The 26,825-nt window shown below is 41.8% G+C and overlaps 1 protein-coding gene across 3 annotated transcripts in view; it reads left to right on the forward strand.

Annotated features, from left to right (window-relative positions):
- Positions 1-26,825, forward strand: part of Slc1a2 (solute carrier family 1 (glial high affinity glutamate transporter), member 2) — a 152,234-nt gene that overhangs the window by 94,240 nt on the left and 31,169 nt on the right. For all 3 annotated transcript variants that reach the window (XM_005384125.2, XM_005384124.2, XM_013514335.1), the window contains exons 3-8: positions 1,381-1,533; positions 3,625-3,875; positions 8,600-8,765; positions 13,139-13,265; positions 20,641-20,874; positions 25,874-26,068. In XM_005384125.2, the coding sequence (XP_005384182.1) occupies positions 1,381-1,533; positions 3,625-3,875; positions 8,600-8,765; positions 13,139-13,265; positions 20,641-20,874; positions 25,874-26,068 (1,126 nt within the window). The remainder of the gene's footprint in view (positions 1-1,380; positions 1,534-3,624; positions 3,876-8,599; positions 8,766-13,138; positions 13,266-20,640; positions 20,875-25,873; positions 26,069-26,825) is intronic.

Consider the following 26,825-nt stretch of genomic DNA (forward strand, 5'->3'; position numbering starts at 1 on the left):
GACCTTCTGCAGAAACCTCGTTAAGTTAGATTGACTGGGCAGGTTACATAAAGAGGGAAGGACGGCTTTCAAATTAAAGCTGAAGTGAATCAAGACATCTTCCTTCCTGGCTTCCTCCCTCACTCTGTGGGGGTTCTTTTGTGTGAACAGCTGATACAAGCTCAGTATTAAATTTTCCACCAGGTTTTCTGGACAGTGAGGTAAACTGCAGCTTCTTGTAAGGCCAGCCACACCATCTGTCTTCTCAGTCTCTCCCGTGTTCTTCAGCTCTCCCTTTAGCTACATGGGGAAGCAATGACAACTCATTGCGTCCCCCCATCACCATTGACCTGCACACCCACCCACACACCTTCCGTCCTGTGGCCTCTTTTTTAAGCCAGTCTTCTTATCTGCCATTGGGTCAGGGTTAAGACTTGGAGCTTACCACAGCTCAGTGTACATAGTACAGGAAACCACAAGCATGGATGGGGATTCCAAAGGTTCCCTTCCATGTGAGCAGATCCCATTCATCATAGCACTTCAAAGAAGCTGGACTATGATTTTTGTTTGTAGAAAGAAGATCAGACTTTCAGTCACATCCCTCCTGCCACATCCCTGGAATTAACTCTATATAAAAACATACCTGGGAACTCCCCCCATCCTTTACAACCAGGGTGCTGCGGTCTGACTTGTGTTCTTTATGCTGGCCATCCGTTTTCAGAGGTCTAAAGAGTTTCTTGTGGGATCTGTGTGTCTGTAAAGGGAAAGGCTCCTGGCAATATGTCTGCCTAACTTGGTCCTTCTACAATTACAGAGTTTTAAAGCCCCCAATTGAACTTCCATAAGATCAGTAAGTCTAGGGACCTGAAAATCAAGGACATATTTGGAGAGTGAGCCATGAGGAAATTATTGGCAGTTGAAGAAAATAGATGGATGGGGATTTGTAGTAGTTTGGTCAGTCCAACATTTTCTTTGGCCACCAGTTAAAATGGATGATGCATTTACTAGCCAAGCCATGTGGCCAGACCTGGGCTGGAAGGAGAAGCCACATCAGGCACTGCAAGTTGCTGCTACTGAAAATCTCAGATGTTGCAGTACCTTCAAATACTCAAAGAAGCCAAGCCTTGTTCCCCACCCCACCTTCCAAGGCTATCTGTTAGAATAATTGGAGCTATCCAGAGTCCTCTTTCTAGTTGTCAAATCAACGCTTCATGAATGTTTTCACTTAATTTCACTTAACTAACATTTTTATTGTATGTTATTCATCATCTAATAAGACAGAAGCATGAGAAAGGTCAGTTTCACCAAGAAAGTCTATGGATCCATTTACTTGACTAGGGCAAAAAACAAAAAAAACAAAAAAAACCAGATTCAGATTCCCCCTTTTCTCCTTCCTTGTAGGTGTCATCCTGGGGGCAGTATGTGGAGGGCTTCTTCGCTTGGCCTCTCCCATCCACCCTGACGTGGTTATGTTAATAGCCTTCCCGGGGGATATACTCATGAGGATGCTAAAAATGCTCATTCTCCCCCTCATCATCTCCAGCTTAATCACAGGTAAGACCACCTATGTGGTGTTCCTCCGAAGGGAGTCCTTGTCCCGTCCTGGCTTTCAGACTGACTGTGGAAGCTCAATTTGGCTGAGTGAATGTGATCATCTGTGTGATTTCACTTCAAAGCTTTGGTTTCCCTGTCCCTAAAATGAGGATAATCAACCCCAAAAGAAAAAAAAAAGGCTTGCCATCTGTCAGTCGGTCCATCATTCACTCTAACCACAAAAGATAAAAAGGAAACAGCCACATGTCAGAGTGCTATCTCTAGTGAGTTTAATTTTTAATGTATACATTCTCAATTTTCTAAAGTATGTTTTGTCCACAAACTGATAAAAGTAACAAGTGGAAAAGGACAGTGTCTTTATTATTTCATTGGGCACGGAGAGTGGTGGACATTAAAAATGTTAGAAATGAAATGTTAGAAATGAAAGCCCTTTGACATTTTTAGGACAAGGGTGTCATTAATGTGTGGCATCATGCTTACTTATTTTGGCTAAAGGATTAATTATTCTATTTAGCAGCATGTTTTCCCTTGCCATAGGCTTATACCTTTTCTTGTGTCTTTTTGAGACCAGGTTTTGCTATACAGTTCAGGCTGGCCTTGAGCTCACTTTGTAGCCCAGGCTGGTCTCAAACTTGCAACGATCCTCCTGCTTCGGCCTCCTGAGTGCTGGGATTACAGGGGTGTGCCACAACACCCGGCTAGATTTATACTGTTAATTTCCTCCTTACCAAATAATATTGCTCCAGCAGGGCATCAGTTGGTGTTTAGATACTAGCTCTTGAATTAAGGATGGGAAGCTGGGCCTTGGTCCATTTATGGGTGCCAGTTAGTTATGCCACCTTGAGAAGTTGCCCTCCGGACTGACCACCATGTATAGGAAGTGAAGCTCCAGTTACTGAAGAGATTCAGATGTTGTTCTTGGTTGTTCTAAAGTCTCATAGATACTCAACCAGTGAACCTAGTGATCAGAAAGGCTGGAGCTCAGGATCAAGTGCTCAGGGGCTCAATGGGGTCCTATCAATCACCCCTAGTGAAACTGTGTTTTTGCCTCAAATGCTTCTTTCCAAACCAGGGAAAATGATCTCCACACTTGTTGAAGAGATTGTATATACACCAAGCTGTTCAGGAAACCTGACTTCCATTGGCCAGAATTAGACCATAATTTATAAAGAAAAGGAAGTCATATATGGGTCAGTTTCAGAGAAGTTCACATCAATGACTTCTCCCCCACAGCAAAGAGAATGGATCCCCCAAAAGAGTCTCAGTCTATCTGTGTCTAGTAAAAGAAGGAACTGAAATCAGGAAGTGGACAAATTGTAAAACAACTGGAAAAAAAACCCAGGGGGGCTGGAGTTTTTGTGACTGGCTTGGAATTTCCTCTAACCTCCCTTGGTATAGATGAAGCACCACCACCGGCCGCTGCCTTACACATGTGTTTTCTGATCCCTACACGAGGTTGGGAGATGAAGAACATTACGCTTCACCTCAAGGAGAGAAGAGAGCTCTGCTGAGTCCTCATTCTCAGATTCTGCATTTCAGTGACTACTGAAGTATTCAAAAGGCATTTTGAGGCTCACATGGATCTACCATCTTTTTATTTTTCTGAGCCAGGACGTTACCTAATACTAATAAACACGGAAACTAGTGTTCACCAGCACCACCACTTCATAAAAGAAAGGATGCCACAATGTGAAAGACTTCATCTCACAATGAAACCTGAAATATCTTCAACTTTAAGTCACTCTTGTAGATTGACAAAGATGCAGTGAGCAACCATGTGCAAATTCTGAGCAAGACAATTGCCAGCTCTTTCCAGTTCTCAAGAATCTTAAAAATATCCGTGAAAATAGCGTTGTAAAATGAAGAATTGGTCAATTTTTTTGGCTAGGAGGTACTGGGAATTGAACTCAGGACTTTGTACTTGCCAGACAGACACTGTTCCACTGAGCACCCTGGTCAATTATTTAGTACGAGATTAAGTTAAGCATGATTGCATTTGAGTAATAGGAAGCCAAGGGTATAGATGTGGAGAAATGGGTCATGAGCAGGTACATAACAGAGTTAATTTTTCTGGATTTCTTTTCAACCCAGGGTTGTCTGGCCTGGATGCTAAAGCCAGTGGTCGCTTAGGTACGAGAGCTATGATATATTATATGTCCACGACTGTCATTGCTGCTGTGCTGGGGGTCATCCTGGTCTTGGCCATCCACCCCGGGAATCCCAAACTCAAGAAACAGCTGGGACCTGGGAAGAAGAACGATGAAGTCTCCAGCCTGGATGCCTTCTTGGATCTTATCCGAAATCTCTTCCCAGAAAATCTGGTCCAAGCCTGTTTCCAACAGGTAATCTGAAATTCTGGTGGTTTGTCTTCTCCAATCATCTAAGTAGTAGCTTAGACCACTCAGGGTAGCAATCTCTTAATATTTATTGTCTCTGGGTAGGCCCAGGGTTGATATGACGTGATCTAGGGTAGGCTCTTGGGATTGGAATTTTGTGGTAGTTTTTTAAACTCCCCTCTCTTTTCCACTTACTTAATATCTCTTTGCTCTGACATTGCCTCTCTTCCTCCTTTTCCTTTCCTTTACATTCCTATCTCTGAGTAACCCACAAGCACATTTTTATCCACCTTGCCCACAATCATTTGAAATGCTCAGTGGTTCTCAATCTTGCAGTGTAGCAAACCACTTGTAGAACTTAAAAAATATATATAACTACCCTATAGAATCAGAAGCTATAATCTTCCAGAAGGGATCTGAGGCTGGGATGCATTTTGAAGTTGTGGGTTTAAATAATATGTGTGGACCTGAAGAGGCTAAATAGTATAGAAGTTCATAAAGTGAAAATTAGAAGCTCCCACTGCCCCTCCCAAGAGCTACTCACATTGAGAATTTTTGTTTCCTATCACACACCTTCTTTCCCACGCAGGCATGTGTATATGACCTCTTAAAAAGTCAGCTCAAGCAGTACTACATCATGCACACCATGATGCCTCTTGCTTTTCTCATGTAGCAGTGCAAAAGGTCACTCTTTTTTCTATGATCATGTAACATTCCTAAAGAATAATGAATTCCTAGAAGTGGAAATGTCTTGGGAAAAAAAAAGCTTTATACTTAGAATTTATTGAATGTTGCATAACGGTAGTATAGAAGCCATTGACAGTGCATACTCTCACCAACTGCATACATGCATGTGTGTTTGTTTTAAACTTGTCATTTTTAAAAACAGATGATTCTATTGAATAGAACCACAGAGTCTGCTGCCTAGGCCCCACTTACTGACTAGCCTGTTTTATCTCCCCACAGCAAGCTTACATTAGAACATACCTCAGTTCTCAGCAGCCTGGCTGGAGACTAAGTTAGATACAATGAGCCTTCTCTAGCCATTTCCAGGCAATCACACAAAAAATGAATTTAGGAGACAAGCAGCTCAGAAGAAAATCTGTATTCCTGGATCCTCCTAAAATGCAGTTGCCAACCCCTGCAGAATCCAGACTGCTTTGGGGCAGGATGTGATCTCTGATTTCAAATACCATTTTACAAAGAAAGGATAAATACTGGGAATGATGGATATGCTCATTAACCTGATATGCTTATTACACAGTGTATATGTATATAACAAACATCACATCGTACCCTATAAATATGTACCGTTCTTACAACAATTGACAATGAAATACAACTTTAAGAAAGATTTAATGCCATTTTGGTGGTACAGGAGCAGGGACCTATATTAAAGGAAACCATTCTAGGCAAGGGGAGTGGGATCGGGAGTGACTGGAAGTAAATGGAGAAGAGCGTGCTGCTGCAGAATCCTTGATATCTTGTGCTTGTTTTTTCCACCTGCCAGAGTAGAAAGATGAAATCGCTTGCTTTGGAGCAATAGACACGATTGATTGCCACATATCTTCTTAACATTACAGAAAGCTCTCTGGAGCTGTAACTCCTGGAGTGAGCTAGGAAAAGATTGAGGATGAGAGGCACTGGGAAAGATGGATCTGGGTCTGCTGACTTGGTCTTTTGTGTCAGTCCAAACACAAGGCAGGACCAAGAAGCAGCCAGGTGCCTTGAGTAGTTCCATGGGTCTTAGAGTGAGTTTTGGGGAGAATGGCTGCATTCACACGTGAGGACCTCTCTGTCAGTGGACAATCTTTTCATACCGCTACCCATCACAAGGGCCACTGTCTGCAACCCTGGGATGGGGGCCATGCCATTCCCGGTGCCACCCCTACTCTGATTCCATCACTTCACAGGCAAAAGTTATATGAGCATGGAGTCTTAGCCCGCCAGCTAAGCTTAGTCAAGCTCCCCCTGCATTCAGACAATCTGAGGAATGACAACATAGAATCAATCCTCTACCCAAGGTAAGGGTGGGTGTATATTCCTTAAGCATGACACAGAGAGTCTTAAGGAGGTCTTGAGGTAAGGAGGCCATTCTTATAGTGTCATGGCATTCCCAAAAAGAAAGCATCTACAAGAGGTCACTTGCATGTCCATGAGATATGACAGGAAGTGGCTTAAAATCATCTCTCTTGAGTAATGAAGGCTTTCTGATCAGAGATCAAAAGAAGCTAAACTCTCCCCAGGATAGAGGCTGCCTCACCCCAGGCAGCAAGGTGTAGCTTGCCCACTTCAGGCCCCTGGGTCTTGGACAGCAGGAAGACCTGCCACCTGCTGTGCAGAACTGTGAGGTTTCCAAGAGCGTAACTGGCTGTAATGTGTAGCCTGACAGCGTTAAATCAAGGCCAGCAAAGAAACCACATGGGATGTGTTCCTCTGGAGAATTCAGCAACCAGCGTGTGTTCACCCAGCCAATGTTTGTGAGTGCTACTGACTGCTAGGCTCTCTGCTCAGTAAAAGATGCCACAAGGAATGGCAGAGACAAGGGCCCAGCTCCATGGTGCTTATCAGTATTCAAGAGGCAGGAGAAAACCTGAAGCAAACCAGGGGAACACATAAGAAACTTAAAGCCTGTGCGGGCTACAGGCAGGATAAGCATGGACTGAGTCATAACTGGGGAAGATGTCTGAGCTGAAACAATAGGGGATCAGAATGAGTGAGGTCAGAGAAGAACGCAGGGAAAAGTTTTGAGCAGAAGTCAGGAGGTATTTAGTATGTTCAGAGAACAGAAGGGAGGATTGAATGTGGAAAATGAGTAATACTGAATGAAGAATGGGAAATCCAGCTCAGGAAATCCAGCTCAGAATTGCATTTTTACTCTAAAAGGGTTTGTGTCAGGCTTTTATTTATTTTTTTTAAATCAGTCTGGCAGCTAGGGGTAGATGAAACTATAGGTAGCCATATTTACCTATAGATGGAGGATAGACAAGAAGAAAGGTGGGTAGGTCAGTTAGGAGGCTGTTGCAGATTTAAAGGAGAGAGATGCTGGTGAGGAGGATGTGGTAGACTACAGCTGGTACCCAGGTGGAGTTGTACAGCCCAAACAGGCTCTCTGAATCCAAAATTCAGGTGAGGACTAGGCCTGGGTTCCAGTGTGCCTATCCCATCAGCTTCAACTGAAGCCCCTGGCCTGTGCTGTTTGGAAGCTGGATTTTGGAGTCGAACAAATGAATTTGAACCCTGCTTCAGTAACTAACCAGCAATCTATTCTTGGGTTAGGAATCTGCCTTTGGGTTGGTTACTGCTAAAAGGTAGTAGATATCAATCAAATCTGTAGCATGTGACCTCTTACCTGAACTTGATAACTACATTTAGATCCATGATCGTTGCTCCAGTTAACCTGAACTCTGGCTGCTTTAGCATTCTCAGGATAGGTGGTCAGCTTTCTTCCCTGGGAGCACGACCCTGCTATACTTGTGACCTCCATTCTGCTCGTTCCTCTGCTCGCTTTCCACGCCACTGTTGCCCAGAACAAGGGGTAAGGGAACTGCCTGTTCTTTTGCACAGACGACCCTGGACATCCTTTCTGCTGCATCCGTGCATGTGGCCAGGCTGGGACTGAGACACCTGCCTCAGCCCGGAGAACACTGATCTCCATTTCTGTCACCTTTGTCACCCAGTCAGTTTGGCATTGCTGCTTCTTGGGCCCAGCTTCAGGAGGATCAGGTCTACATAGTTCACCGTACAACACAGGGAGTGGGAAGAACTCAGTAGCAGTCAAGCTAGTGGAGTTGAATAACTGTGACGCCAATAACTATGACGTCTGAAAAGTCACTTGACTTCTCCATGCATCCTCTTCCGTATCTATTCAGGGTTCAGCCATCTGTCGCTTTCTATATGCAGTTACTGACATTCTAGGATTCTGCGCGAATTCTATTTTAATGCCTTTGGATATGGTGGGCTTGGGGGCTCAGATGTGAATTTTCACAGCAGTCTGCATGGAGGGTTCCTGACACCTTTAAAAATAGGACTACTGCCACGGAAGTCAGGGAAGTGTGTGAGAGGTTCCTTGGGAGCCTTCTGCAATTTTTGAAAACATTGAACAAGGGTTGGTTGGCACAGCTGCCCAGAAGGAATGTGTATTTTCTGAACCTACATTTGGATCTAAAATACAAGCGAATGCTCCTACCATCGTGGCTGCTACCATGATCAGACTGGGGCCCAACTGGGGATTCCCAGCAGAGCCTGGCTCTGGAAGGACCCCAGACTGAGCGTTGGCTGGCAGTGACTGTCCAGAAGGCGCACGGGGCCATCTAACTTGGTCTCACAATTCTGTGGAATATCCAAGTTAGCCTTTTAATATTGTCCCTATTGAGGCACAGAGGTACAACCATTAGAATGAAAGGAAATAACATCCTTCCCTGGTTTTAAGCTTGTGTCCCATTATATTAGACCATAATGCTTGTAGTACAGTACAAGCTAATTTTATAAATTCTGCAGTTGTCTTAGGATTGGGACAGTTGCAGCCTACTGTATGTGTGTGGTAAAATATCACTTTGTTAAACAAACATATAAAATATTCTCCAGTTTTCATAAACTTGTTTGGGCATTTCTGAATTATTGTCAATACAAAATACTTTGAGTAGCCAGGTTTTGTTGATCTTTTAGACTACACCTCACCTTTATGGTTTTCTTCTTCTTTTCCTTTTTCTTTGTTTTTACTCCCTTAGATTCAAACAGTGACAAAGAAAGTCCTGGTGGCCCCTCAGTCAGAGGAACCCAATGCCACCAGCACCGTCGTCTCCCTGTTGAACGAGACTGTGTCGGAGGTCCCTGAGGAAACTAAGATGGTTATCAAGAAGGGCCTGGAGTTCAAGGACGGGATGAATGTCTTAGGTAGGCAAAGTGGAGGTCTGGGGTTCATCTTCCTGGGGGAGGTGCCTCGGTGCCCTTCATGATAATAACCACCCTGGGCTCCTCAGCTTCCCTCATTCCCTTCTGATAACTCTGTTGTCCTCTAGGTGGCGCAGAAGGCTCTCTCTGGGGAGCAATTTGAAGGCCAAGAGAACTGAGAACCCAGCAATTAAGGAAGAGGGTGGAGAGATGGGCAGAGCCATAGGAGAGCTCGTGGCTAGAGGTCTGGGTCAGGAAAAGAGGAAGGGGCTGACATTGCTTGGGCACATTCCCCGACTCTCCGTATGGTCTTGGCACAGCACCTTGTGTAAATCTCCATGCTGTTAAGTTACACATCCGTTTCTCCACGTCTTTCACTTCTTAAGCATTGTTTTTGAACTATGCCCGCGCACCAGTACTGTGCTAAGCATTGCGTTGTCTGTGCCCAGCTCTCACAGTCTGTAAACAAACGTAAAGTTGCTCATATTGTAAAGCATTGAAGTAAGGCCAAAGGGGCTTTACAGATGATCTTGTTTAGCTTTCTGGGATTCCAGTAAACCCTTTTCTCCAGCCTGCTACTTTCTTAGCCTTCCATCCCAGAGCTTCTCTAAGGCCAGACAGACCTGGACTTGGAGCCTTATGGGCCACTCCCCGATTGCTTGGCCTTGGGCAAGTTGCTCCACTTCTGTGAGCCTCAGCTGTGAAATGGAGAAGGGATCGGCGTCTGGTTTGCAGATCCTTGGGAAGATGAAATGAGATTGTGGATGTAAAGCACAGTAGTATCTGTCATGTGCTCTATTCAGATGAACTATAATCTTTAGTAAAAGCAGGTAGTGAGCTGAGGAGCTCAATCAGAAAACAACCCTGCAGGGCATGAGATTTCCCCTATGTGGGCGGCTCTGGTTTGCTCTATTTACTGCCAGCCACTTCCACTTTGGGGGTCCACTCCCTTCCAAAACCCACACCATGTATGGTATCCCCAAGACAAGAAAGAGGGACATTTGTCCTTAGAATGGGAGAAGTGGGGAGTCTGGATTTCGAAGCAAGATCTTTCAAGCGAGATTTCTAAGGACTCAGGTGTGAGTTGCTTAGAAAGAGATGAACTCAGAGGTCCTTTTCCTTTATCATCTAGATCAGTTGTCCTTGTCTCCTCGGTTGGCTTGTCAGATAAAATGCACTTGCCTAGTTAAATTTAAATTTTAGGTAAATAACAGATAATTTTTTAGCGTATTTCCCCAATACACTACGATACACTGATACAAATTACACTAAGAAAATTGATTCATTGTGAATCTGAAATTGAGATTGTAATGGAGTGTCTCTTCTGTTTGTTCTAAATGCAGTAGCCCTCCTCCTGACACACGTAGACTGTAGCGAGAGAGAGACACAGAGGGAGCAAGATTGTACCATCACTGAGAATCAGAAACAGATCTTTTCTGTTTGGCCAGGCGGGCAGTGGGTTGGAAAGTGAGAGAAGCAGGGAGGAGATAAGCTCCCTGAGTTGCCAGGCAATGAAAGATCAGTAAACGCTGTTGACACTCAGAGGAGAAAGTGGGAGAGTTACTCTGAAGAAAAGTTTTGAGCTAAACTTTCAAGGGAGTCTTTTTTGTTTGTGTTTTTTCGATACTGGGGCTAGAACTCAGGGCCTTGCACTTGCCAGGCAAGCCCTGTACCACTGAGCTACACCCTAACCCCAGAAAGAGGTTTCACAAACATTCTCAGCACTCCGTCTCCTGCTGCCCAGATTCTGTGACCCTTCCAGAACCTCCCCAACATTCACTGTCTCTTCTGGAAGGTCATGAAGAAGACCCAGCCCTCTTTGTCACAGTATCCCCCACACTCTGAAAGAGACTGGGGTCCTGAGGCAAAAGCCAAAGACCTTGGAGTGGAACAATCACATCCTGGTCATTTCAGTGGCTTCTGGGAAATCACATGACCTTTGGCTGTGCTGAGCAGTTTCAACATAACTTGCTCCTCTTTCAACTCCAGTGACCAAGTGTAAGAAGGCTTTGTTCAAGTGGAACACCCCGGTCTCAGTGAGTGATTTCAATTAGGCAATGTTTATGGAGGGAAATGGCAAGCTGAATGTGGGTTTCTATCCAAGTGCAGATCAAGGCTCTGGGAAGCCAAGAGAAGTTAGAAGTGTTGAGAAACTTCCCACTTACCAAGCATGGCTGAAAAGCAGGTTCTTTCCATGGTCTTCCAAAGATGGAGATGGTGGCCTTTTTTTGTTTTGTTTTTCTGTCTTTCTGCTCTTTGGCTTTGGAAAGTCCCAGAGATTGAGCACTGAAATAAATGAATATAGTATAGTTCTGGCTGGGTCTCCCACATCATTAAGGATCTATTTCTCTCCCCCAAATCTCTCCTTTGTACTCACAGATATGGCCAGGTCTGCTGGCCCTAAGGGGAGCTTTCTCATTTCAAGTTCTTGGGACTTAAGCATTTTCTCTTAAATTTTTCAAATGGCTTTAATGGAGTAGTAGTAGGTATTTTCAGTCACAATAGTCAGATTTATTGTTACTCACCACATACCCATCAAATTGTCCTCCATGGGTTTGTGTTCAGCAATAGCCTGAAACTGATTTCATACTGCAGAAGTAGTTCGCTCTGATTGGGGTCTAATCTTCAGGAAGTCGTTGCCTTTCTTGAGCTACTAACTCACATGGGAAGTCGCTTGTCAAAGTCTCTGAGAGCTAAGAAGGGAGATATTAATTATTAAGTACATGTATTTGCAGTCCAGAGTGTAAGGGTGATTTTTTTGTACTGAAGAGAAGATCCTGCAATGGGTAATCAATCTGGGTTGATAGGTACTTGGGGTAGTAAGCCTAGCATTTTCAGTGACTAGGGGAAAGATAGCATTAGAGGTTTGGAGAGAAAGAGTTCCTCTCTAAGAGAATCAAATCATAATGCTATAATTTATCTGACACTGGTCAAAACTCCAGACATAACTGGACATGATAGGAAACTAGATATAATGTGGGAGGACTAAGAATTAGGCCTGCCAAACTGGGGCAAGGTAGGTGTGGGGAAGAGGATAGAGGAAGACAGATGAGAAGATGGCTCATGCTTCAATGTCAGAGAAAAAGTCTGGTGGGCAGGCAAAGTCTTATAGCCAAGGGTACAGCAGTATTGATTTATAATCTACGTAAGTGGCTAGAATTGGGGCCCCAAAATAGAGAAGAATGTCTCAGGAGTAGGGGAGCATATAATAATTGTCAAACAGAAAGCCAGACACCCTTCAAGCAGTACTGGGAATATGTTAGCCCCATAGTGAGCCCCACTTTCTGGGTGGGTCAGGGGGAGATACTGAGGAGAATGGTGGGAAGGACTGGCTTGAGTTGTGGGGAAGCATCTCTTGGAGAGAAATAAACCAGACCTGTTCTTGCAGGAACTGAACTAGAGGGCACATTCCCAGGACCTCAGGTACAGGTGATGAGGAAAAGCTAGCACAGAAATAAGAAGACTTGGGGTCATGTGTTGCACTTGGTCCAGGCCCTAGTGCCGTTTGGAGCTGATATCAGGTGCGGGGACTGAGCTCCCCAAATTACCCTGGAGTGGTGCAGGCCTTAATCACGCTATCAAGTGAAGGAGAAGAACACTGAGCAGCTAGGAAAGGGCAACATCCGATGGTGAATCTTTATAAACCTGAAAAAGACTGGGACGGCGGAAGGAGAGAAACATTCTAACCATTTTGACTATGAGATGAAAATGAACTATGGCAATTTTGAATATAAACAATAGGTTACATTTTAGAAAACTAGGTAAGTTAGACCTATTTTGGATTTCTTACTATTTTCCACTTTATTTTTCAACACAGCTCCTCCTGCTTATGCTAGGTGTGCAGCAACAGAAATATAACTTTGCATTTAGGAATTTTCAAGAGTGAAACATACCAGCCAAGAATTAATTCAAGATCACTCCAAAATCACCTCAGCAAAGACTTTATTGGCTAATTGGTCTCTGTTGTTCCAAGATTGGCTCCAAAGTCTGTATGTCAATCCCCAAGTCCCAACAAGCCTTTCTTTGTTAATCTGTGTAATAAAGGAATCTGCTTACACGTGATTTCACAAAATTTCATGAGGGGATGAAGAGAATGCCTTTTAGTTTGGAATGAAATTGAATGACTTTTCTTTAAGGAACTACAGGTACACTTGCAGTTTAACCTGATTATGTAAAAAATGTTAAGGAAAGTCACAATTATCCAAGAAGAAAGCACTTTCAATGTGGAATATAATGTTTTTGTCTCATAATTCCTAACTTGTAGGCTAAATGGCAGTGACATGTGAACTGTTCCACGTGTGAAGAATGATAAAGAATCAGGAAAAGAAAACATACTTTATAATTTGACCCTCTGTGTGATGTGATTCACCCAACAGGTCTGATAGGGTTTTTCATTGCCTTTGGCATTGCTATGGGGAAGATGGGAGAGCAGGCCAAGCTGATGGTGGAATTCTTCAACATTCTGAATGAAATCGTAATGAAGTTGGTGATCATGATCATGTGGTAAGTTCTTTTGTTCTTACTTCATCATAGTGGGATATGAGAAGACCTTGGAGTCCCCAAAGGATACTGGAGTCCTCCCAGCAGAAAACAGTGGGTGTGGAATGTCAAATGGCTCTCCAGAAAAAATTTGAGAAAGGAGTGGAAATCCCCTTATTTGAGCTTCCCCTAGAGCTGGTGCTAGCAACTGATGACCGTTAGGCCACATCTGATGTATGACATAAAATTTGCTATTAGTCGAGAATGGGTTTTGTTAGAATAATAAAGTATCACAGATTGGGTGGTTTGTGTAGAGCAGAACTTATTTCTTATAGTTTTGACGGTTGGAAGTCCGAGACCAGGTGCTAATATGGTTGAGTTCTGCTGAAGAGCCTCTTCTGGACTATAGATGACCAACTTCTCTTAGTAGTCTCACGTGGTAGAAAGAGGACAAGACAGATCTCTGGAGTTTCTTTAATAAGGGCATTATTTTAGTCCACTTCAGCTGTTATATAGAAATGCCTTAGTCTGAGTAAATTGTAAATAATAGAAATTTATTGCTCACAGTTTTAGAGGCTAGGAAATCCAAAATCAGCTTCCCAGGCAGTGCTAGAATTCTGATTGCAGCCGTACCTCGGTTACGAACTTAATTCTTTCCTCAATTCTGTTTGCAAACCAAACCAAGTTGGACAAGAACTGAATCAAATTCAGTGGTTAGGTTCAATGTTGACCTTATGAGGAGATTTGACTTAGTCCTCCAATTTGGTTTGTGACCAGAATTGTGGAGAGAATTGAGTTTGTGAACCAAAGCAGCACTGTATTTTGTCTGTGTGAAAATTTCAGATGACATGGCAATGCTGTACCAAGTATCCTTTGAGCCCTTCAGATCCATACAAGTCTGCTGAGAGTTTAATAAATAATAATACCTAGAATAGAATATGTCCCTTAAGCATCAGGATCTGGCCTTATTTCTCATAAAATGTACATCCTGGCTCTGAAGATGAAGTTCATATTTCTGTATATGACACTAATGATGTGCCTAATATGAGCAAATTTTTTTCCTTCATCCACGCCTATATCATTTCTGTTGAGCCAACTCTTAGGAAAGGGAATCATCCAGAAATCTGATGAGTCTGTGGGATAAAGTATAGCCTCCCTTCTCCCCAAGGGGAGAGGGTGGTGTGGACAGAGACTTTCCCATGCATTGGAACCAAAACTCCGAAAGTGTAGCCTCATCTCCAGGGGAATGACATGATACTGTGAAGCAGAAATGAGATCTAGGGAATGATTACTGACAGCTGTTGGGTTACCTCACCCTAGCAAACAGTCAGGAGCATGTTTTATGACAGAAGGTGCCAATTCTACGTATTCCTTACATTCTTTAGCTGCCTCATATTTGATAATGATGTGCATAACTTTCCATTAAAAAAGCCAACTGCTGTTTAACTGAATATTCAAAGCTGAAATAATTGGGGTTTTTTTGTATTTTTTTGTATGTGCTAGAAAGAATAGCAGTAACAGTAAAAATTAACAGTGAGAAGACAATAGTTATTAAATTGTGATCTAGAACTGATATTTATTCAGTACTATTGCTATTATTGTAGGTGTATTAGTCCATTTATTAGCGAGGAAATGTTGTTATTATTCAGTCATATCTAAACTTTACCAAATTCCTGCTATATGCTTAATATTATCTCAAATATTTTACATGCATTAAATCAGTTTTCCCCCGTAATATTACCTAACAAAAATAAGCACTTTTGTTCACCCACTTTCCAGATGAGAAAGCACAGAGGTTGACTTGCCCTCTGCTGTGAGCTGTGCAGAGGTGGTACCTAACAATTTCTTTCTGACTTCAGATTGAACAGGATCCAGGGTCCTCTTGTAACAAGCTGTATGACCTTAGGCAAAGTAGACACATTTTAAACCCCAGTATCTGGATCCTTAAAGTGAGACGACTGTAGTCTATTGTTGCTGTGAGAAGCAATTTGTAGATTGTGAATCACAGTCATGGAATGTTTTCTTTGTGTCGGGAACTCTCTTGGCACTTTTGGCATTACTGTGTTGGCATTACTGTGGTTGCCTTGTTTGTACCATTGTCATCATCAATTTAATCCATATTCTCTGTATCTCTGTGTGTGGACTTCTTGAAGAAGCCCAAAAAAACCCTTAATTTTGGAGTGGTTTTCATATCCTCATTTTTTTCAAAGTTCTTTTAGTCTTTTCATTTTTGGAATCTGAAAACCTTAAACAGAAAGTAAAACTTTTCATAACCTCCCGCTATGAAGACATAAAATAAGAAATAAAATCTTTGCCCCTACTTCAAAATACTGCTGCCAGTTTGTCACCCAACCCAACTATCTATCTACACTGGTAAAGCAGGAATTGTTATTGAGGGATACTACTCACCATCAAGAGTGAGAAAGATTCTGGCTAGACTGACTTAACAGGATTCTAGCTGAAGACGGGCCACTGCGAACAGACATCATCTGGTGAATGGTCCAGGATGAGGAACCTGCTGAGATATGGGGGGTAATCAGATTGAGGCTGGGGATTCTTGCTAAACTGACTCAGCAGGGTTCTTTGCTAAAACTGATTTTGCCAGGGAAGTGTGCAGATGGGCCCAGAAGGCTGAGAAATCTGATGACAGTCTGGTCAAACAAAGAGTCTTTATGAACCCAGCTGTTCTTTCAATAGCTGTGCCAGTAATGATTTTAGTCACTGGTTATATAATGATGAATAAGACAGAGGGTTCCTGCCTTCATGGAACTTATATTCTAATGAAAAAGAGAGGGAAAAGTAAAAGGAAGCTGTTATGGTTTAATTATGAAATACCCCTCCATAGGTTCATGGATTGTGGGCTTGATCCCTAAGGTGGCAGTGTTCAGAAGTAGGAGCTAGAAGGGTGATTGGCTCATGAGGGCTCTAACTTCATCAAGTAAATTAAGCCACAGATGAGATCATAATGTGCCGGTATTACTGGGAGGTGACAGAGACAGGCCTAGCGAAGGGAATGGATCACAGGGGCATGACCGTGGGGACTCTATCTGTCCCTGGCCCCTCCTCTTGGATTCTCTGCCTCTCTCTGTGGTCCCTGGGTGCTATGATGTGAGCAGGTTTTCCCCACCACATTGTCCTGCCATAATATTTCTGCCTTGGAGCCTCCTGCTCCAAACATGACCGAAAACCATGAACCAAAATAAACCTGTCCTCCCTTATGTTAATTTTCTCAAGTATTTAGTTACAGTGACAAAAAGCTGGCTAACCAGAAGTAAGGAGGAATTCAGATAGCACTAAGCACTGTGGAGATGACAAAGCAGAGCTGTGGGACAGAGTGCTGGATGGTGGGGAGTGTGACGGCAGTGAGGGACAGACTGGGCTGTGTGGAAAGGTGACAGCAGGAGGACCCGAAGGATGGGCAGTGGGCAGGCAGCTTGGTGAAGAACTGAGGGGAGAATGGTCCCAGGGGAGGAGATGGTCAGTGAGAACTTTCTGAGAACCAGAATAAAGGGCTGGTTGGCCTGAGTATGTTTGGTTGGAGAGATAGGCAGTAGGCAGAACCCTAAGGCCCCTGCATGCCACCTGATGGGTTAAGGTTTAGCTGCAAAATGAAGTCACTAAGGGGTCACAAGGATGCAAGCTCTGTAAACTGACTTTCACTCTATTCTGATAAAAGTTCTGATCTACACTTGGTAGCTATCAACAAAAATCACCCTTTGGCTAACCAGAATACCTATCCATACATGGATAAGGAGAAATGGAGATCAAAGTAGTTCCTGTACGTGAATGCAGACAGCACCTTTAGACAAGTCTTGGGATGAGTATCTAACTCTTTATTGATGGTTTCTCCCATTTCTGGATTTCCTATGGGTCCATCCCAGATTGCCAAACTCAGCATTGCTATTGGAAACAATGGGAACCACAGAGGCCTTAGGGAAGGACTGAGAACTTTCCTTGATTTAACTCTACCTCATGTGTCTCTCCTACCACCTGTCCCAAGCCTTAACCCTTAACCTTAAAAGTCTTGAGTAAACTGGAACTAAAGTAAATGGATTCCAGGGCTGGGGATTTAACTCAGTGGCACAATGCCTGCCTGGCAAGCACAAGGTCGTGAGCTCGATTCCTGGTACCAGAAGAAAAACAAAACAAAATTAAAAAAATAAAGTAAATGGCTTCCAATAGCTAATCTGCATCTCATCATCTGAAGATAAGATTTTTGTTCCTTAAAATATTGGTTTCTAAGTACATCAGATTGATTACCTGGGAGCATATTTAAAATGTAAAAGTCCTAAGGCCAACCCTAGATGGTGAGTCCAGGGAAGACAGTTTGTTAACAGGCAGTCAGGGTGATTCTGGTGCAGCTGGCCCATGATAAAGACACGGATTGAGTTCTAGGTATGTTGAGTGCTATAGATGACTTTGTGGAATAAAGAGTAGCCCTGGGGAGTGGGGCATGTTGGTGAAACCTTTAGGCTGAGAGGAGCTGAGGTTCAAGGTGAATGGAGGCCAGAATGGATGAGGTAAGAGCATGGAAAAGACTCACACAAGCCAATCGTGGAAGAACAGTGGCCTTGAAAACAGTGTGTGAGCGAGAATATGACCATCTAAAGGCCCCCAGGGCTAAATCTAAAGGCAGCATGGAAGCCATTCCCTCCTCCTAGCTCAATCAATGCTCATATCTTAGGAATTTAGTTACAGGCGGGTCAGTTCCTGTGATCATTTGATTTTAGTATTCTCAGTGGATCCTTGAGCCTCTGCATTTTGATTTGTGGCTTTGTTTGCTTCATTTCAGATATTGTAGATCTTGAGCATTTGCCCTTTCTTTTCCATGGAATATCATTTGCAATGAGATAATTCTTTGATAGGGAAGCCCAGGAACTCAGAAGCCTTAGCTCCTGAGTAGAGACTTGTTCCTTGCTTTCAAAACAGTTACAGGGAACTAATGGCTCTAAAAAGCATCATAGAAATGAAGGCTGTTTCTTTGTTGTAATTAATGCTTAACCTAGTTCCGGAGACCAAAGTGCTTGGGTTAACACAAGCTACTGCGTTCAATATTTATTAACCCCAAACTTCACCTCCTGGCCTTTGAGCAATGCTCTCCAGTTACAGTGGAGGTTCATACTTTTCCCAGCAAGTTGCATGCTCTGGAGGTAAACTCTTGCCTCTGTCTGGTTCATCCGGCTTGAGCTCAAACGCGTTCTCCAGGGACCTCCACAGCTAGTCTCCTTGGTAAAGAACCTTGTAAACATTTTCTCTCCATTCTATAAATTTCTGGACCCAGAAAAGGAGGAAAATTGAATGGCACCCAAAACAGCTCATATCTATGTTTTCTGGACCTCTTTAAAGGGTGATTGGTGTTCGGGCAAGAATTGATCTCTTGGTTTATGTAGATAAATGCTTTCTGCTTTACAGCATGGGGCATCCTGTTCAGTTACTTGCTACTTCAGTGACAAAGTGCTAGCCTCTGAGACAATCCTGTTGATTTATGAGATGTCATGACTATGGGGACACGAAGAAAATGTAAAATGGTAGGGAAAACAAGATTTAATGACGTTTCAGAAGGTCTGTTTCAAGCTCTCTAATGGCTAGGGAAGCCATCTTCAAACAGAGCCAATCTGCACCCCTAGAAGGGGATAGGTGATGTTCAGGCTCCATGCTCATCAGGGAGGAGCAACTATGCTAATGCAATAACTTATCACTGTCAGTTACTAATCAGTTCTTTCAGGGTAAGGTTCCTCTTGAGAGACTACTTTGCTCATAAAGGCATCCGCCATTGGGCGGCTCATTAACTCAGACCTGACTATCATTCAGCATGGATAGTAAGAGGACATGGGATCTATGTGTGAAAATAGAACCTATACAGAATCATTTTCTCAGGAGCCAGAGAGCAATTGGTACTGATAGAAACAGGGAGGGATTTTTAAGAGGGTACACGTGTGCATCTTCAAAAGTTTAATCCTCATAGCAACCTGGTGAGGATGAAGTTAGCCTGGTCTATAAAATGGGAATAAGCCGCTAAACAAGGGATTAAGCTGTAAGTGCCTGGGAAAACTTAAAGTCTCCTGTAGTTGTATGTATGACTTTCTACTTCTGTTCACAGCTTGATCCAGGCATAATTGAAAAAAGGCTATTTAGAGAGTATTTTTTTCTTTCTTGACTCTCTTACCCTTGAAACCTTGTTGGGAAATTTATTTTCTCCATAGTCATTCTTACAAATATGCTTATAATTTTTTAACAAGGTAGCAATCTTCCCCAAAATATTTTTATTTCAGTCAATAACTGTCACAGCGTGAACAAATTCAGGCCCCAGCAATATCACTTGGATTAAAAAAAAAAAATGCGGTCAGAATTGCAAAGAATAAACTCAAGGAGTGAGAGAAAACGGTTAGCTTTCCCAAGAGTGGAAGCCAAAGTAATTTCCGGCTCTCCATAAAATAAAGATAATATAGAAATATAAAATAATTTTATATGGAATAAATCGTCATATGATGGATTGTCTCCTTATCTACAAAGTGCTATGATTGCTCACGAAAGGGAAAGGACTTGGGTTGATAGGGGAAAATCCCCCAGCTGAGGTGTTTCACAGACCTGTGGTTGTTCTCTTACTTCCTGGTTTTGTGGCCTTCGGCTGGTGATTCAGGTTTTCCAAAGTATAGCTTTTCATTTTCCAAATAAAAATAAGGACACCTAGATTTTAGGATTGCGGTAAGAATTAAGTGAAGCTTAGTATGGGGCTCTCCCACACTGAAACGCAATGGATGGTGGCCAACATTACCGTTAAAGTGGTGCAAAAATACTTTCAGGCTTAAAAGTCATAAACTACATTTCTCTAAATGTACTCTTTGGCTCAGATGGTTTTCTTGTTTTGGCAAGTTGCTCTCTCTCTTTCTCTCTCTTGCTCCCATTTTAATATATTCCCTGCCTTCCAAGGCAACAAACAATGCAAATTTACATTACCCCAGTTTATAAATTTCTGAAAAGCTCCAAAAATTATTCCCAAATTTCTAGGAAGGAGCTGGAGAGCACAGAAATCAAACAAGATTCACAAAGACACAACCCGTGTCTCTCAACTTTCAACCTGTTGGTTACCTGAAAGATAATAAAGCTAAAAGATAGTAAGGTGTGTCTCCTTTGTCCTAAAACTCACCTAAAAAACAAAGTTGGCCTTTGGACTTTATGTCAGAGCAGGCGTCATAGATCCATAAAACAGACTTAAGGTAGTTAGTTTGAAGTAAAAAATAACATCTATTGAATCTCATGATCCTTTCTCAGCAAAACTCTTTTTATGCAGAAAATGAAAGGTTTCCTTCAGGGTGCAGTACATTGAAGGGCTCAGATTTAAATTCTGAATCCAATAATGATCTCCTCAACTGTCTTTCTTTTCTTTTGTGTTTTTCAGGTACTCTCCCCTGGGTATCGCCTGCCTCATTTGTGGGAAGATCATTGCAATCAAGGACTTAGAAGTGGTCGCTAGGCAACTGGGGATGTACATGATAACAGTGATCGTGGGTCTCATCATCCATGGGGGCATCTTTCTCCCTTTGATTTACTTCGTAGTGACCAGGAAAAACCCTTTCTCCTTTTTTGCTGGCATTTTCCAAGCGTGGATTACTGCCCTGGGCACTGCTTCCAGGTAGAGAGTACAGAAAAATCACCTTTCTTCCTGCATGCTCTTTTGCTCTGTTTGTTGTTCAAAATTTTCCTGTCACAATGTTCAGTGAGCACACTCTTCATGTATTATTAAAATCTTTTTGAAAAGGGGAATTTTTGGCTTCTTCTAGAAACTTCTGAGCCTGCTGCTGAGCATTTTTGCTGGTACGCAACTGTGTTGGAGATATGATCTTATATTACATTTTTAAATGAATGCATGCTATTAAGTTGCATGCTTAACTTAGTACATAAACTATTAATTTAGTTTAGCTTTAATTTTTTTTGCAGAATGGTATAACAGGATGTTGTACAATTAACATCCCACCTGTGATTGGGAAAATATTATCATCAAGTAGCACTCTATTGAGATTCCCGCAATTAATTTTCCAAAAGTAGGAGAACCAGCTTTTACAGGGTACATGATATGTTAAGTGAGATTTTTCAAATAAGTAGAAGTCAGCCAATTCTTTGACCTTGGCGTGAACTTCTAATGGATCGTTTTGTCTCAGTTTAATTTTAATCAAGCTTATTTGACTTGACCTTAATAGAGACCCAGTTCCTCCTTCAAAACCTAGTTTCAGTGATTAGAAAGCTAACAAAGACTCGAGATATATGTAAAGAAAATTATTTTGCAGTCCTGAGGATTAAACCCAGGGCCTATGCACTGAGCTATATCCCAAATCTTTTTGTATTTTTTATTTTTTATTTTAAAACAGGGTCTTGCTAAGTTATTCTGGCTGGGCTCAAATTTGGAATCCTCCTGCCTTAGCTTCCCAGAGTTCTGGGATTATGAGTGTGCTCCACCATACTCCTGCTAATAATTTTCAATGGACTAAAATTAGTAAAAACAAAGCAAAGAAAAAGAAATATACAAGTGATGCCTGACAATTTAGAAGCTCAAAGAATCATAGAATTTTATTCATTTATCCTGCAGTAGCTTTATTTCTGCATATAAGTTCCTGGGTCACAAAACACAAGACAGATAGTAGGAGGTCACCAACCCTAACACCCACAACTCCAAGGCCATGTTCTTGCTGAGCCTGTGGTCATACGTGGCTGATGAGCTGGCCTTTCGTGACAGTGTAGCCTGCTGTTCCCAGGCCACTGAGCAAACAGTGAGGGTTTCTTTAGGTGACGTAACAGACCCACAGTGGTGACCAGCTGGGAAGCCAAATCATGACCTCCATCTTGCAATGCAATGAGAAGTTGATACTAATAAAATATAGGCTTTCAGAAAAGAAAAGCAGAAAAACATACAACCTTGAGAACCCAGGTTTGGCATTTTGTTTCCCAAGATAAAGGAAAACACTTTGATATTTCCCTTTTCCTTTTTGATTCCGTAGATCTTTCTGTGGCTAAATATCTCTAATTATAAAGATCCTAAAGGAAAAAGTACATCTTTGCTTTTCCAGACCAAAAACAATCTTGCTTACTTTAATTTTTTTTGTCGATTATAACATAGTATTTGCTCTTTGTGATAAAGTTCAGACAGTGGGTAGGATTTTGAAGAAAACGGTGGACATCACCAGTTACTTACTGTATCACCAAATGGTAATTGATAGTAACCTTTTAGTTAATCTTTATATATCTTTCCAGTTCTTACTATGTACTTGTGAACTGCTATTTTTTCACTGTTCAATATTAAAAAATTCTATTATATCTATTAATATAGATCTTTGCTGTTATTTTGTAAACTATACGAACTGTGATACAAAGTCTACCTCACTCCACCCAGTAGTGTATATTTCAAGTATATCTATTGAAATCAGAGCTGTGACAAGCATCCTTATAGATACAGCTCTGCAAAGTCGTCTGATGATCTTCTCAAGATACACTTCTAGAAGTGGAGTTTTTTAGTCCAATGGTATGCACAGTTTTGAAATGTATCATCAGATTGCAATTTAGGAAAGCACATTATTTTATGTTCCCTTTGGATTTGAGAGTGAGCCCTTCCCCACCTACTCACCAGGGCTAGATATCCTGGACCATATGTCAATTACTTCAGTGCATTCCAATCACATTGGTTAAAAAAGTATCTTAGTGAATTTGTACATCTTTGATTACTGATGAGGGAAAACGTATCTTTGTGTTCTTATTGATTGTTCTTTCCTCTACCTCTTGAATTATATGTGAACCAGCTTATTTTCCTTTGGGATTTTCATCTTTTCCTGATTGGTTCCTGCCTCAAAAGCCTATGATCATCTTCAAATGTTGGTAATAATATCAGATACATACACAAAATCCTCTTTATATATAAGAATATTCACTCTTATGGCACATGTTCCAAAAAATGCCCACAGTTCTCCATTTGACATTTGCCTTAAACGTTTAAAGCATTTTTGTCACTAGAAGTTTCTAATTTGTATGTAGTCAAGGCCGTGAATGTTTTACACTCTATTTAGCATTTTAGTTTTGTTCAGGCATATTGGTTCCATTCATAACTACAAAATATTACTTTATATTTTCTTCTAGTGCCTTGGTGATTTTGATTTTTAAAATATTTCAATAATATTATGATGTTCTTTCGAATGATTAGACCCTCATCCCAGGATATTTTTAGGACACTGTAAACCTTTCAGGGATGTGGGTGGTTCATCTTGCTATCTAAAACGAAGACAAATGCTTGTGTTATTTAGCACAGGCTGAAAATGTTAGACACATTCCTTCCCTTACCTTTATAGCATTTGAAAAGGGTATGGTTTTAATCTTCACTTAAAATATGGCTTTTTGTCTTGATGTAAATTTTCCTTGTTTTTTAAAAAAAAGCAATGTGGCAGGAATTATATAAGAACAACCAAGAATAAACTCAGGGGTCCCTTGCCGTAATGGGAGAAAAATGCAAAACTTAGGACCACAGGAGAAAAAAGCACAAGCCTAGGTCATCCTAGTAAGTACCCTGTCTTCCACCTTGGGCCTCATATGACTGAGGATATCCAAGGTGGTTGACCAGCTCTTCTGAGTGGATACAGAGATTGGTATCAAGGATGGGTGGAGGGTGTGGCCCAGGACATACCTCTGTGCATCCCTCTGATTGCAGTGCATGCTGTCAAAACTAGTCTGGAAAAGAAATCTCAAGTATCTGACATTATTATTAGCAACATTTAAAGATGGCCATATGACTTTTGAGGTAGGAGTCAAAAGGAATGCCAGGATGTTAGCCTGTCAACACAGGAAAGCGTTGAAATTCTCAAGTCCAATTTGGGTTGAGTGGGCAATGTGAATTTGTAAGACACAAATATAACACCGATCTAATACAGAAATAGGCATTATTTTCAAACCTTGCCAATCGTTTTTCCCATCCTCTGTAATTGTCTAAAGACCTTTTGAAGACATATCAGAAAAATGAGTGCAGTAATAATTAATGTATTTCAGTGACCCCAATAATATGCTTAGAGCCATACAAATGAAGACTTTAGACTAGTCATAGGGTTCTGCCAACCTTTTAGAAGAGTCCCAGAAAAGGATGAGAAGGGATGAGAGGAATAAACACTAACTTCTTAGTAAAACAGCTGGGGCAGCAATCCAGGTCCAGCAGCATCACCTACATGCAAATGCACCCCAGATTTTCACTTAGGTTAACAAGTTTTTACTTATGAGACATTCTCAAATATTCATTTCATCATCCTAAGTGCAATAAGGAGGCACTGCAGAGACTCCTAACCTGTAATCATAAAGACTGCTCTGGTAGGTTAACTCAGGCTCCTCTAAGGATGCCAGGGCTTTGCAGGTCAGTTTATGATGCAGATTTATGCATCTCCAATTTTAAAGCTCTGAGCTGCTTAGTTCTGAGAAGACCCTGGAATCTGCATTTCACTAAGCTGCATTTTGCTTTTTTTTTCCACTCTGAGAGACTGAGAATGTTACATCTGCACCCAGCCTGGTTGGAGCCCCCAACCCACGCCCCTAACTAGTAGAACATGGTAACTATGACTAAGGTTATAAGTGCAAGAGAGAAAAAACACCTCTAAATGCTACCTGCAGTGGAGATTTTCCAATTTGTCTTGCTAGGACTTGAACAGAAAAAAAATCAAAACAGGATGTACCATAGGGCACTTCCATGTTATTTGAGAGTGCTGCATTGTTTTTTACTTTACTTAAACTTTGAAGCAAATCTATTCAACTTCCCATGTACCTCTACCCACAAGGAAATAATATTCTGGCTCTCAGCAACCCTTGTTCTTATAGGTCTCCTGTTTTAGAAAACATGGGAACATGTCAGGAATTCAAGCCTTTGAGGGTGGGTCGTGTGGTTCAGTCCCCAGCCCATACTGTGCCTTTCATTAGCTACAGATGTCACATTTACCATGTCATTGTAGAGACTTAGAACTGGCAATGCCTCTATATCCAGGATTTCAACTACATGTGGATTTCCTCAGTGAATTGTGCAGGTTACTTGCTGAGGTTACTGGACACGTTTCCCCACATTCTCCAAATTAGCAGGCCCAGCTCAGGGCAATTCCCAGGGGTCAGATGCAATCCATGTCATCATTTTGTTGGAGACAGCATTTCTACCATGAAGTAATAGGTCACTCAAAAAGTTTTCATTCCATTTTACTGTTGACGGTGGATCCTTTTCTGACACAATACTGGGTTTTTTTGCAGCCCAGTTCATGTGGGCATTCAGATGTGTTTTAATATTTAATCCAAGATGACAATGGTGCCCTAAATAAGAAGGGAACTCAAAATGCTGAGTAAATCTCAAAAGTCAAGACCAATGAAAACATTTTTTTTGCCTATTAGAATCTTAATAAGATTGCATTTGAGCCTCTAACTCTCTGGATTTTAATTTGGCTGAATACCGCTTTGTTGCATGTAACATTGCCTGACTGGAACAAAAGAACAAAACCTTTGTAGTGTTATTCTAGTTTGTGCTTCGTCCTACTTCTCCAAAGCAGACATAACTTCTCAATCTCTCACTCTTTCTGTCTCTCCCTCCCTCCCTCCCTCCATCCTCCTCTCTCTTTGTCTCCTTCTTCCCCTAGTGCTGGAACTTTGCCTGTCACCTTCCGTTGCCTGGAAGAAAATCTGGGGATTGACAAGCGTGTAACCAGATTTGTCCTCCCAGTTGGAGCAACCATTAACATGGATGGCACAGCCCTTTATGAAGCCGTGGCTGCCATTTTTATAGCCCAGATGAATGGTGTTGTCCTGGACGGAGGGCAGATTGTGACTGTAAGGTGAGTGAAGTTAGGATAGGAGGCATAAAAACAACCTTCTTCCCTGATCCCCCCTCCTCACTAACTCCATTTGACAGAGGCTACTTGAATTTCATTTCCTCTATTCAGTTCCTCTGGAGAACACATAATGAAGGAAAGAACAGAAGAGGAATTATTGGCAACTTCCAAAGGGAAAAAATTGTGGCAGGAAAGAAGCAGGCTCATGTGAATCCCTTCTGTTTGTATTACACATGGCAATTGGCTGTCACTTGACTGTTAGTAATCCCGAGATGTAGGATTATTCTATGCGCATGTAATAAATGAGGAAACTCAGGTTCCAGGAAGCATTGCTGACTGTCCAAGGATACACCAGGAGTCATGAGCTGACAGGGCTGGGACTGGGGCTGATGTCAACTCATCGTTGATCCAATTTTTCTTTCATTAAAATATGCTCCTTTCAACATTAGGGGGGTGAGGGCAGAAGTGATGAAATAATGGAATAAAGAGATTCTTCAATATAGCCTATAACATTTTATTACAAATAGCACATATTTTTGCTTTTACTAAAGCTATTTTGCCATATGTATTCATTATTATAAAAAATTCAGAACATACAGTCTTCCAAGAGGCCATTAAAATATATTGCTTCTCCGTAAACCTGAAGATCACATCTGCTACTCAGGCCAACTTTTCAGCTCCTTGTGTGTATGTGGAGTCATTGAAAGCATCAATCTTCAAATCATCCAAAGCTGTATTGACTTTATAACATGAAATAAAA

This window comes from Chinchilla lanigera, unplaced genomic scaffold (assembly GCF_000276665.1).
Source record: "Chinchilla lanigera isolate Chin_1 unplaced genomic scaffold, ChiLan1.0 scaffold00021, whole genome shotgun sequence".
Lineage (NCBI taxonomy): Eukaryota > Metazoa > Chordata > Mammalia > Rodentia > Chinchillidae > Chinchilla > Chinchilla lanigera.